Consider the following 11889-nt stretch of genomic DNA (forward strand, 5'->3'; position numbering starts at 1 on the left):
ATGATTACAAGTAATACTGTCCATTACTGATTCTGCTGATATCAGCACTGCCCCACATATAGAAATTTCAAAGGTAAAATGCTTATCCCCAAAGCCACAAAATATACAAAGCTGGTTAGTTATTAAATATTGTTGTTGTCTGCTAAAAGTATTGCAAACTGAAATACAACTTATCAGTCTGAATAACCAGCATGATAATTACTCTGATATAAAAAGATAAGAAAAATTTTAATATGAAAATTAATAAAACCAGTAAAAGGAGAAACCTGTTGTATAAATAGACATTTTTAACATACAAGTGAGACTTCTATCTCACTTATGAGGAAGAAAAACAATTTGATACAGTTTACTTGAAGATTTGAAATTATGTTTTCCCAGCTCTAGATAAATATATTACTCCAATTTATTAGTCATCTTCAATATACAATATATAACTCACAAAACTGGGAATGTTACAATGTCAAAACCTTTCACAGCACTAATTACCAGTTACCAGAACTGTAAGAAATCTTTAGGTACATATTAGCTTAATACTTAAAATACAGAAATAGATATGGCTAAGCTGTGGTAAACAATAGTGCAAACATTGAGGGCCACAAAATACATTTTTTCTTTTAGCTTGTGTATCTAACTGCATTATCCTACTTAATGGCATTATCAACTGAGTATGAAACTCCTTTATTTTAATGTATTTTACAAGGAACCCTATGTTCCCTTATGCTTGGTTAATTTACTCTTGAAATTCATTTCTTATGAAATATGCAGACTATTTATATTCCTATACAATGAAGAACTTGTACTAAAATGAAATACTTAGGCGGAGTTTTTAAATAACCTTTACGTAGTGGCTTGGTTTGTATTTTTCCAACTAAAACTTGGAAGTGTGTAAGAAATTAGGAGAGAATATATAAATATATGCAAATAGAATATCTTAGTTACATAAAAGGAGTTCATCTGTTCACCTATATCATGTAATACAGTATTTATATTAAAATTTGTTACTGAGTTTAATTCAGTCCTAGTTACTCTGTTAAACTTCCTTTCCTAAAAACAACAGAAAGAATTATACAAATAGGTACAGTCCAGCTGTCTTGTATCTCTCTGTTCTCTGTAATGATAATTAAGCCTTTATAGCTTTTTCTTCCACTAGAAATACCCCTAAACAAAACTTGGAAAAAATAATGATGAGAAAACAATAAAGTTAAGGAAAAATTAATGCTTTGTGTATTATCAAAACCAATAACCATCACATTTATAAAGTTTTGGTTTCTTTAGGAAGGTGTCCTATTGCAAAGGCATCATATTGATCATCTGACACAGATTGCTATAAAAAAGCCAATCAGGAGATGCTGTAACAGAAACAAACAAGTTCTGGGCCCCCATCCTGTGTGTGTGTGTGTGTGTGCGTGCATGTGTGTGTGTGTGTAGGGGTGGGGTGGGAGGGCATTGGTGAGGGGGTGGGAGAAGCGCCAAGCACCGTGGAGTGGCTCGGGCAGCTATTCCTGAGAATAAAGAACTCGATGTTTTAAAACTGCCGCTTGCATTACCAAAGTCTAAACCAACGTCTTAGCCAACATGTATCTGAAAGACGTGGGATAAGCCCATTTGGGAGGGACAGGAGAGATCCTAGATGTCAAGGTTGAGAGACTTAATGCTTTTATAGCTTATTGAAAAGCTGTATCCTTTAATGAATTCGCATCTACGTAACATACCGGTAGGAGATAAGAGATGGTTTGCTTTAGAAATGTATACACGTACCCACTATAATAGGCACGAAAATTTTCTAGGTCATAGCTTTGCATGAATATTTCCTTCCTGAATTCCTGTTAAAAATAACTTGCATGAAGACTAAAGTAGTACATTAAAATTAGCTAAAGAATCCCCGGACAATAGTGTTTTGGTAAATTACATCCATATGTAAAATTATGAAATGAAGGATTCCTGACAGTAAACCATTGGGAAAGGTTTTACTACAGAATTAAAAGATTCATATTTTGAGGGTATGATAGATTATGTTTCAGGCACTATTTTAAGGAATTATTAACCATATACAACTCAAGATAAGTTGGTACAACACGGGAACAGATCCTAATCTAGCAAAATATGTCTTCTTTGAGGGCTGTAATGAACATTCACTTGACTTGTGATTATTTTGGTTCTTTCCTCTTTTTTTTTTTTTTTCATGCCTAATGATTCATTTAATATGTACGTGCTGCCATGTGTTCTCAAGCCTGAGCCAGATCAACAGGACAATCTACTGATAAGGAGAAAATGAAAATGTACAAGTTGTAGGAGACTGACCTGGTCAGTCTCAGTACATATCCTTCTCGAATGCTCCCTGTGAGAACATCTGAGAACAAATGAACATACCACCTGAGCAACAAGGTGAGCACACGTGGGGTAAGTGGCTTAAAGGTGGCGTGAGGGGTGAAGAGTGGCCAGCTCACCTGGTCTGCCCATGTCCTGTGTTCTGTCTCAACCATAAAAACATAACCACTGAGTAGGCAGGGTTCGTCTAGAACAGAGTTAGGGATAAGGATTGAGAACAAGACTCAGCTAGTGAAGAATGAGTAACAGCTCATTTCCAGGGTTAATTGGGAAATGGATAGGAAACAGTGGGATGGACAGCAAGTTATCCTGAGGACCTTCTGAAGACCTCCAATCTCTGATTTCCAGGAGTGACAAAATGGATCCAGGCCAGCGCTAATCACCTGAGGAATCTTGCTAAGAGAAGATTCTGATTCAGTAGGCCTGGAGTGGACCGGAGTGTCTGCATTTCTATAAGCTCCCAGGTGAAGCTGACTGCTGCTGGTCCATGGACCACATGTTGAGTAGCAAGGATCTAAGAGTACAGTAGAATTTTTAAATGAAGGAATGTTCTAGATCTGTACTGTCCACTATGGTTACTGAGCACCCGAAGGGTGGCTAGAGCAATGAAGAAAGTGAATTTCTAGTTAGATTAAATTTTAAAAAATAGCCACGTGTGGCTAGTGGCTACCATCAAACAGCACAGATCCAGACATTCACAGGTCACCTCTTCTCAGCTACAGCAATATATACTACAGTCCCCAAATTATCTAAGCCATCAATTCATTTAGATTAGCAAGTATTGTTTTATAAAATGCAAACTGCAAAATTAGATTCTTTAAATTGTTTTCTTCCCAACACTTAGCTAAATGAGCCATAATGTATGCTTGCAGTGACAGAGATGAAAGGGGTAATTTTGTAGTGGGACAACTGATGGCAATGAGAATTTGAGCAGCCATCACTGTACTGGGCATGTGGGCAAACAGAAAGCCAGGAAGTAGGAAGAAACTCACAACGGGAGGTGGAAGGATATGGAAGAGAAACATCGTGTACTCCGAAGTTTTACTTAGGGCTGACCCTGTCCCTCTCCTTCTTGAAAAGTAACTTCTTACTTTGAAAATGAGACATGAAAGGCAGTGGGCATTGGCTGTGATTCTGCTCACCCCCTCCCCAATCATCCAGGTATGGGAAGGCCCTGTGGGGAGGAGAGGGGGTGGATTAGCTGTCAATCAGGTGCAGGCTGGCCTTCTCAACCCAGCTTACACAGAGATCAAAGAAGAAAGGCCTCCACTGCATGCCCCAGAATTGTGCTCAGATCCCTTGGAGAAGCTCTTTCTCCCCTATCCCATAGATTTTTTTGCAGTCCTCATCTACTATAAGACAGGATACCTGGGTGGTACAAACAGTTAACATGCTCAGCTGCTAACTGAAAGACTGGCAATTTGAGTCCACCCAGAGGCACCTTGGAAGAAAGGTCTGGTTATCTACTTTCAAAAAATCAGCTATTGAAAACCCTATGGAGCATAGCTCTATTTCTGACACACATGTGGTTACCATGAGTCAGAATCAACTCAGTGGCAACTGGTTTGGTGTTTTTGTTTTCTTTACCTAGTATAAGAAGTTGGTTCCTCAGTGATGCTGACAGGGGCCTCAGGGGGCTCTGAGGCCACCATCCTGGCACTCAGGTGTGAGTGAAGTGGTCTGGCTCCGACGCAGCCATACCTGGACAGCGCTTCCAGGACAAACTGTTCTCACTTAACAAAAGATACGTCAACATTTTCATCATAAAAGATCTTCCTCATTCAAAAGTCACTTGCAGGAAATTTCTAGCTAATTAAGGATTCAAGTCACTAGGCTTTGGTTAATGATGGTTTTATAGGATATATAAAAGATGTTACATAAGAGCGGAAAGATCAACATCGAACAAAAAATTTCAGTCATTCACATTTTCCTCTTAAATCCTGAACGTATAATAGTTTGAGAATCTTTTCTATGGGCAAATGAGTACTTTTGAGTAGAGGAAATCAGTAATAATTTCAGATTATTTTTTTTCTAGCATCTCTCCGCTCTTTGCCCCACCCACCTTTCCACTTTTGGTAGAGCCAGACAGGGATCTGTGGTATCAGAAAAGTTCAGTTCTCTTCCTTTCCCCTCCCGTCTGAGAATCTGGCACCTCCTACTTTGCTTTAACAGGAAAATGTTCAGAAAAGCAGCTTCAGAAATACAGGGTGGGGACCAAATAAAAGCAGCTAGAAAAGGAGCCTTGAATTCATGGGTGTGGGTAAAATTAAAATTAGTAAATAGTTTATTCCTCCTTTAAACTACTTGATATAATTCCCTTTGGAACATTTCCATTTATTCACAACTCAGACGAGTGAGATACGGTCAGACATATTTGGTCAGGGACCCATCAGTTCTTTTTTTTTTTTTTTAAGAGAGATCCAAATTTTGTGATTTTCTACTGGTTAGTCAAATGCCCAAGTCATGAATAAGAATAAAGCGTCAAATAAATTACATGCCATTTAAAATATCAATATCTCTTTAAATATTTGGCAAATAATTGTTTAGAAAAGACGAATGCAAGCATATCTCAAGATTATATGCATGTAAGCATATATATACACATAAATCTATATGTGTATGTATATATGTGTGTATGTATACATATACACTTATATGTGTATCTATTGAGCACCTAGGAGGCTACTGTATGAAAACTGTCACCACTGGGTCAGTACCCTATTTCTATTATGTAGGATAATTTAAAGCATTGTAACTATTTTGGCATAGAATGTCTAAACAAAGCTTATTTAAGGATTTTTTTGTAACTTTTTGATATGTACACTCTTGGCTTTCAATGATTTGATCATTGTACTTGACTCCTAATGAACAAAACTATGGCACAGACATATGTGCAAAAATTCTTCGATACAGAACATTTATGCAAGCTCCAACATTAAAAAACAGAAAGTGCCTACAGAATAGTGGTTTATAAAAAGAAAATAATATCTACCTCATAAGGTATAAGATTTAAGTGAGATGATGATAATAATGCAAAGCCCTTAAATCTCTTCTGTCGGGAATTCTGTGTCAGAGGTCACTTTAGCTAGTGGGTGACCACTCAGTATGCCCAATCTCAGACCTTGGGGAAGTCCTGGATGTCAGCAGACTACGATATTATAAACACAAACAGAGTATGAAATAATCACTGCAGTGAAATTAAGTGTAAGAACAAAATGTGGGAATTTGGGTTTGGAAAGCTATAGTAAGTTTTGTTAGGCAATGGGGCATGGAGTTTTATGAAAATACCCAGAGAATTTTCTTAATTTGCACACCTATTGTTTATGATTTGTTGCAACACAATTGGCTTACATAGGATGCAAATCATTTGTTGATTATGGCACAGACCCATATTCACCAGTTCTCTGATATAGAATACTTATGCAAAATTCCACATTAAAGAAAAGTGCCCATAGCCAAGAAAATGGTACTTGGGTAGTAATAAATTAAATTCTAATAAAACTGACATTAAAACTGCTGAAGTCTTACAATATTAGATGCGACATGCAAGAAAAAGGAAGACAATTCAGGCAGGAATATTGTGCATTGAGATTTGCATCCATTCATAGCATTTGAGGGGTTTTAACCATAGTCTTCGATCACTGAGTGCTAGGAATCCAAGATGATACCAATCTGACCTTCAAAACAACTGGATGTATCTTAGTTTCCTAACCATTGATGTTACGGAAGAAGCCAATGCCTCCAGCAATGAAACCAAAGAAGTTCCAGCCACGTATTGTTATGTGGCTACATAATAAAAACATTCCATCGGACCAGGTGTAAGAAAGTAGACATTTTGATAATTGTCATTTATCCTTTTAGACAATGCAGTTGTCTCAGATTCCTCCTATCTTTTAACTAAAATGAGCATATCTGAACAAGTCAGGTTTGCATAATAAGACAATGGCTTCATGGAATGTATGTTTCTTTTTTTGCACAAAAAATATTTTCTAACCCTTCAAATCAAAATTTTCACCCACAGTGAAACATCAAGCCATAGAGGTGCTTCAGTGATACTTCCTTGTCTATGCAGAAAACTGCCAAGAACAGCAAATTACTTCCAAGCACTTTGTATTAAGTAGCAATTACTTTTCTTCCAGGGAATAGCACCGATACGATTACACTTCAGACGGGGAAGTGCTCCTTCCAAGCTCTTTAATTCCCTGGAGAATACGCTTCACATGACCCACTTTCGGTATCCCTAGGTCCTGAAAAAGAAAGGAAAAAGAAAAAAAAAAAGGAAGAGAAAGAGAAGAAAAGAAAGGGGGGGGGGCAGTGAGAGAAAAAAAGAAGTTATCAATAAGAGCAAATGCAGATTAAATATAATTAGCATTCAGTTCATCCATTTTACTTTATATGCAATGTTTCAGAAAGTTAAGGCTAGGAAAACACATCTATAAAACAAAAATTATCTGACACAATGAAAAATTACCAACCTGTAAAAAACCACATCCTACACAAATCCTTAACTGAAACGTCCTCATGAATTCTATGCAATGTAGTACTTCAAGAGTCAACACTAATTTAGGTGCACATTTTTTTTTCAAAAACATAGGCCCTTTCTGGGTCTCTGAGAAAACAACCTATGACACCAGGGAAACCACAATCAGTCCTCAGGCAACTATACGTTTTCTGTGCTGAAACATTAAACTTAAAAATGAGGCCAAATCCTTGAGGAAGATAGCAGTGTCTACTACTAAAATTAGAAAGTAAATGCATTTAAAGTTGTACTTAGATTCTCTGAATTGAGGGGGGTATTTAAATATTCTTTATACTTTGTAATGTACATGTGAAAAAAATTACTTAAACATAGGTGTCTGTCGGTTGATGCTTTCCCTTTAACCACTTTTGGCTCCTGCCCTTCAGAACTCTTCTCGTTTCTTAGAGACCTATCCTCCAATAAAAGTACCAAGAATTCAATATTGAACCTTCAAAAATGGATGATGACTGCAGTGTGCAACACACAGCAGGCACTCGTCAAATATCTGTTGAAGGAATGAATGAAACCCATCCAAGGGAGCCATAACATTCATTATCTGAAAAACTAAAAGAAAGGGTTAAGGCCTCCAAACCCTATAGCTTCTTTAAACGTAAGGGGTATAACCAGTTTGTTAATATCTGAAGTCAAAACACCTCTTCACAATACAGTTTGAAATATTTAAAAATTTGTACAAAGATGACTTCCAATGCAGCCTAGAAAACACGATTTTAAGGTACCACAAGCTTATCTGTCCAAGAAGATAACGATTCCAATAATCCACACTGTTTTGTAAATGAAGAGCATTATTTATTTTTAAACTTTTAAATTACATAGATCAAATTGTTTTTTAAGTTGTGTGTGTCTTCTCTCTCTCATATACTTTACGAGCTGTTCTAACTCTAGAGCAGCAATGCTAGTGACGATTCTGAATCCTTCTGAAAAACAGCCAGACAAAAACACCATGTCTTCACCATCTTCTTAGGGATCCTCCATTCTCTCCTACTATCTTGCAGCGGGAAAAACAACGCAGTTTGCTTCTTTGTCCGCTAAAGCACATTGTAAGTATTTTCCCTTTCCCATTTTTAGTCTGCCGCTTGGCTTAACCGCTGCACCACCAGAGCTCCTCTTTGCAGTCTCTAGTTGTTTCAGTAATATAGGAGTTAACTACTTGAGCAAAAAATCTGAGCAGGAGTTAGCCAGGTGAAAAGCAGGGGAGAAATATACCAAAAGAGGGCACACCTCTATGGTGTGAACGAGTTTAGTATTTTTAAGTCAATGAAATAAGGTCAGGGTAGATGGGGCATAGCCCAGCAAAGGGCCAGTGACTCCAAAGGAGGTTGAACAAATAGGCAGAAGCTTGTAGGTCTCGATAAAGATGTAGGTCTTTATTCTAAAAGAATAAAGAAGCCACTGAAGAGTTTTAAGCAGAAAAGTGATATACCTGGTTTATAATTTTAAAATATCACTCTGGTTGCAATGTGGATAATGTATTAGAGAGGGCAAGAGCAGCAGGGGAGAGGCCAGCTAGGACGCTACTGATGTGATACAGGCAAGATGTGATGATAGCTTGGACTAGGATTGTGGGCAGGAGAAGAAGAGAAGTGAATGGAAACTAGAATCAACATGATTTGGTGATGGACTTGATACGTTAAGGGGAGAAGGACAAGGACGAGGAAGGTGTGAAATATGAATCTGGGTTTCTCTGGCTGAGCCTCTGGGACAGAGGGATGATTTCTCCAGATGCAGAGCACAGGGAAAGGCGAAGAATGAGAGTGGGACAGGAAATCAAGGGTTTGGTTGGACACGTTAAGACTGACATCCCTGTGTCATCTCCAAGTACTGAGGAGTCAGTCAGCGACATAATCCTAAATGAGGTCAGGGCTGGAAATACATATTATAGACAGTATGTGAAGTAATGGGAACGGGCGAGATTACCTAGGGGGTAGGTAATCCTTCAACAAACATTAAGAGGTTTTACTCTGAAGGGTCTACCCCTTCTGACAGCTACAACCACAGAGAACAAGGAAGATCATCTTCTAGCTTCATGGTTTTGCGCTACACAAGGTTCTTTCTGTAAAATTACTTTCCTTTTTCCATTTCTCCACATCCGGGTTTAGAACTAAAATAGCTGAAAGAGGACAATGCCTATACAAATTACCAAGAAAAAAACTTTTAAGGGGGAGAATGTAATTTGCATTAAAAATAACAACAGAACAAAAAAGTCCATGAAAAGCTAAAGAAAAAATTTACTAAAATAATTCTTAACCATCTCCTTTTTTACTCTTATTCTACCTTTTTTTTCCCCATACAAAAATTTATACATACATTGTTATGTGACTCTAATTCCTCTCCCCATACTGTGACGGCATAGTCCTCCTTTCCACTCCTGATTCCCCATGTCCATTCAACCAGCTCCTAACCCTCTCTGCTTTCCCATCTCACCTCTGGACAGAGGCTGCCTGTTTAGCCTCTTGTATCTACTTGAGCTAAGCGGCAAAGTCCTCACAAATATCATTTTATGTCCCACAGTCCAGTCCAATCCCTGTCTTAAGAGTTGGCCTCGGAAACTGTTTTAGTTCTGGGATGAGAGAGAATCCAGGGGTTACGCTTTCTGGGGTTCCTCCAGTCTCAGTCAGACCATTAAGTCTGTCTTCGTCTTAGGATTTAAGTTCTGCACCCCACCTTTCTCCTGCTCCATCAGGGACTCTCTGTTGTGTTCCCTGTCAGGGCGGTCACTGGTGGTAGCCGGGCACCATCTAGTTCTTCTGGTCTCAGGCTGATGAAGTCTCTGGTTTATGTGGCCCTTTCTGTCTCTTGGGCTAATACTTTCCTTGTGTCTTTGGTGTTCCTCATTCTCCTTTACTCCAGGTGGCTGGGACTAATCGATGCATCTGAGATGGCTGTTTGCAAGTTTTTAAGACCCCAGATGCCACTCACCAAAGTAGGATGCAGAACATTTTCTTCACAAGCTGTTATGCCAATTGACCTAGATGTCCCCTGAAAGCATGCTGCCCAGACCCCTACCCCTACTACTCTGTCCCTCAGTGTTTGATCGTATTCAGCAAACTTCTTAGCTTTGGTTTAGTCCAGCTGTGCTGACTCCCCCAGTAGTGAATGCTGTCCTTCCCCTCACCTAAGATAATTCTTATCTACTACCATTAAAACATGTTTTCTTCTGTTTAAACCTTTTCTTGAGTTCTTATAATAGTAGTCTTAGACAATATTTGTCCTTCTGTGACTGACTAAATTCACCCAGCATAATGACCTCTAGCTTCTTCCATGTTATAAGATGTTTCATGGCTTCATCGTTTGTTCTTTATCGTTACGTAGTATTCCATTATGTGGATATACCATAATTTGTATATCCATTCAACCGTTGAAGAGCACCTAGGTTGTTTCCATCTTTTTGCTATTGTGAACGGTGCTGCAATGAACATGGGTGTGCATATATCTATTTGTGTGATGGCTCTTATTTCTCTAGGATATATTCCAAGGAGCAGGATAGCTGCACTGTATGCTACTTCTATTTCTAGCTTTTTAAGGAGGTGTAAAATCGATTTCCAAAGTGGTTGTACCATTTTACACTCCCACCAACAGTGTGTAAGTGTTGCAGTCTCTCCACAACCTCTCCAGCATTTATTATTTTTTGTGTTTTGGATTAATGCTAGTCTTGTTGGGGTGAGATGATATCTTACTGTAGTTTTGATCTGCATTTCTCCAATGGTTAATGATTGTGAGCACTTCTTCATGGGTCTGTTAGCCACCTGAATATCTTCTTCGGTGAAGTGCCTGTTCATATCCTTTGCCCATTTTTTAAATGGGTAATTTGTCTTTTTGTTGTTGAGGTTTTCCAGTATCTTGTAGATTTCAGAGATTAGACGCTGATCGGATGTGTCTTAGCCAAAATTTTTTCCCAGTCTGTAGGTTGTCTTCTGACTCTGTTGATGAAGTCTTTTGATGAGTATAAGTGTTTGATTTTTAGGAGCTCCCAGTTATCTGGTTTCTCTTCTGGTGCTTGTGCACTGTTACTTACGGTTCGTATTCCATTTATGCCATGTATTAGGGATCCTAGCGTTATCCCTATTTTTTTCTTCCATGATCTTTATTGTTTCGATTTTATATTTAAGTCCTTGATCCATTTTGAGTTATTTTTTTTCCATACCCTGAGGTATGGGTCTTGTTTTAGATTTTTGCAGATGGATATTCAGTTATGCCAGCACCATTAATTAAAGAGACTGTCTTTTCCCCAATTAACAGATTTTAGGCCCTTGTCAAATATCAGCTGCTCATAGATGGATGAATTTATGTCTGGATTCTCAATTCTGTTCCACTGGTCTATCTATCTGTTGTTGTACCAGTAGCAGGATGTTTTGACTACCATGCTGGTATAATAGTTTCTAAAATCAGGTAGTGTGAGGCCTCCCACTTTGTTGTTCTTCTTAATGTTTACTTATTCGGAGCCTCTTCCCTTTCCACATGAAGTTGGTGGTTTGTTTCTCCGTATCATTAAAAAATGCTGGTGGAATTTGGATCAGGATTGCACTGTATCTGTAAATTGCTTTGGGTAGAATTGACATTTTCACAATGTTGAGTCTACCCTATCCACGAGCACAGTATGTTTTCCACTTATGCAGGTCTCTTTTGGTTTCTTGCAGTAGTGTCTTGTAGTTTTCATTGTACAGCTCTTTTACGTCTCTGGTTAGATTTATTCTTAAGTATTTTATCTTCTTGGGGGCTACTGTAAATGGTATTGATTTGGTGATTTCCTCTTTGAGATTCTCTTTGTTGGTATAAAGGAATCCAACTGATTTTTGTATGTTTATCTTGTATCCTGAAACTCTGCTGAAATCTTCTATTAGTTCCAGTAGTTTTTTCTTGTGGATTCTTTGGGATTTTCTGTGTATAAGATCATATCATCTGAAAATGGAGATACTTTGACTTCTTCCCTCCCAATTTGGATGCCCTCTATTTCTTCTTCTAGTCTAATTGCTCTGGCTAGGACCTCCACCACAATGTTGAATAAGAGTGGTGATAAAGGGCAT

General features: G+C 38.2%; 1 protein-coding gene across 1 annotated transcript in view; it reads right to left on the reverse strand.

The window, feature by feature from the left end:
* Positions 1 to 2178: 2178 nt before the first annotated feature.
* DGKH (diacylglycerol kinase eta) overlaps positions 2179 to 11889 on the reverse strand; it is a 253952-nt gene continuing 244241 nt past the window's right edge. The window contains exon 31 of the mRNA XM_004376610.3: positions 2179 to 6575. Coding sequence (XP_004376667.1) covers positions 6486 to 6575 — 90 coding nt within the window. The 3' untranslated portion in view covers positions 2179 to 6485. The remainder of the gene's footprint in view (positions 6576 to 11889) is intronic.

Source organism: Trichechus manatus, unplaced genomic scaffold, assembly GCF_000243295.1.
Source record: "Trichechus manatus latirostris isolate Lorelei unplaced genomic scaffold, TriManLat1.0 scaffold00044, whole genome shotgun sequence".
In the NCBI taxonomy this organism is placed as follows: Eukaryota; Metazoa; Chordata; class Mammalia; order Sirenia; family Trichechidae; genus Trichechus; species Trichechus manatus.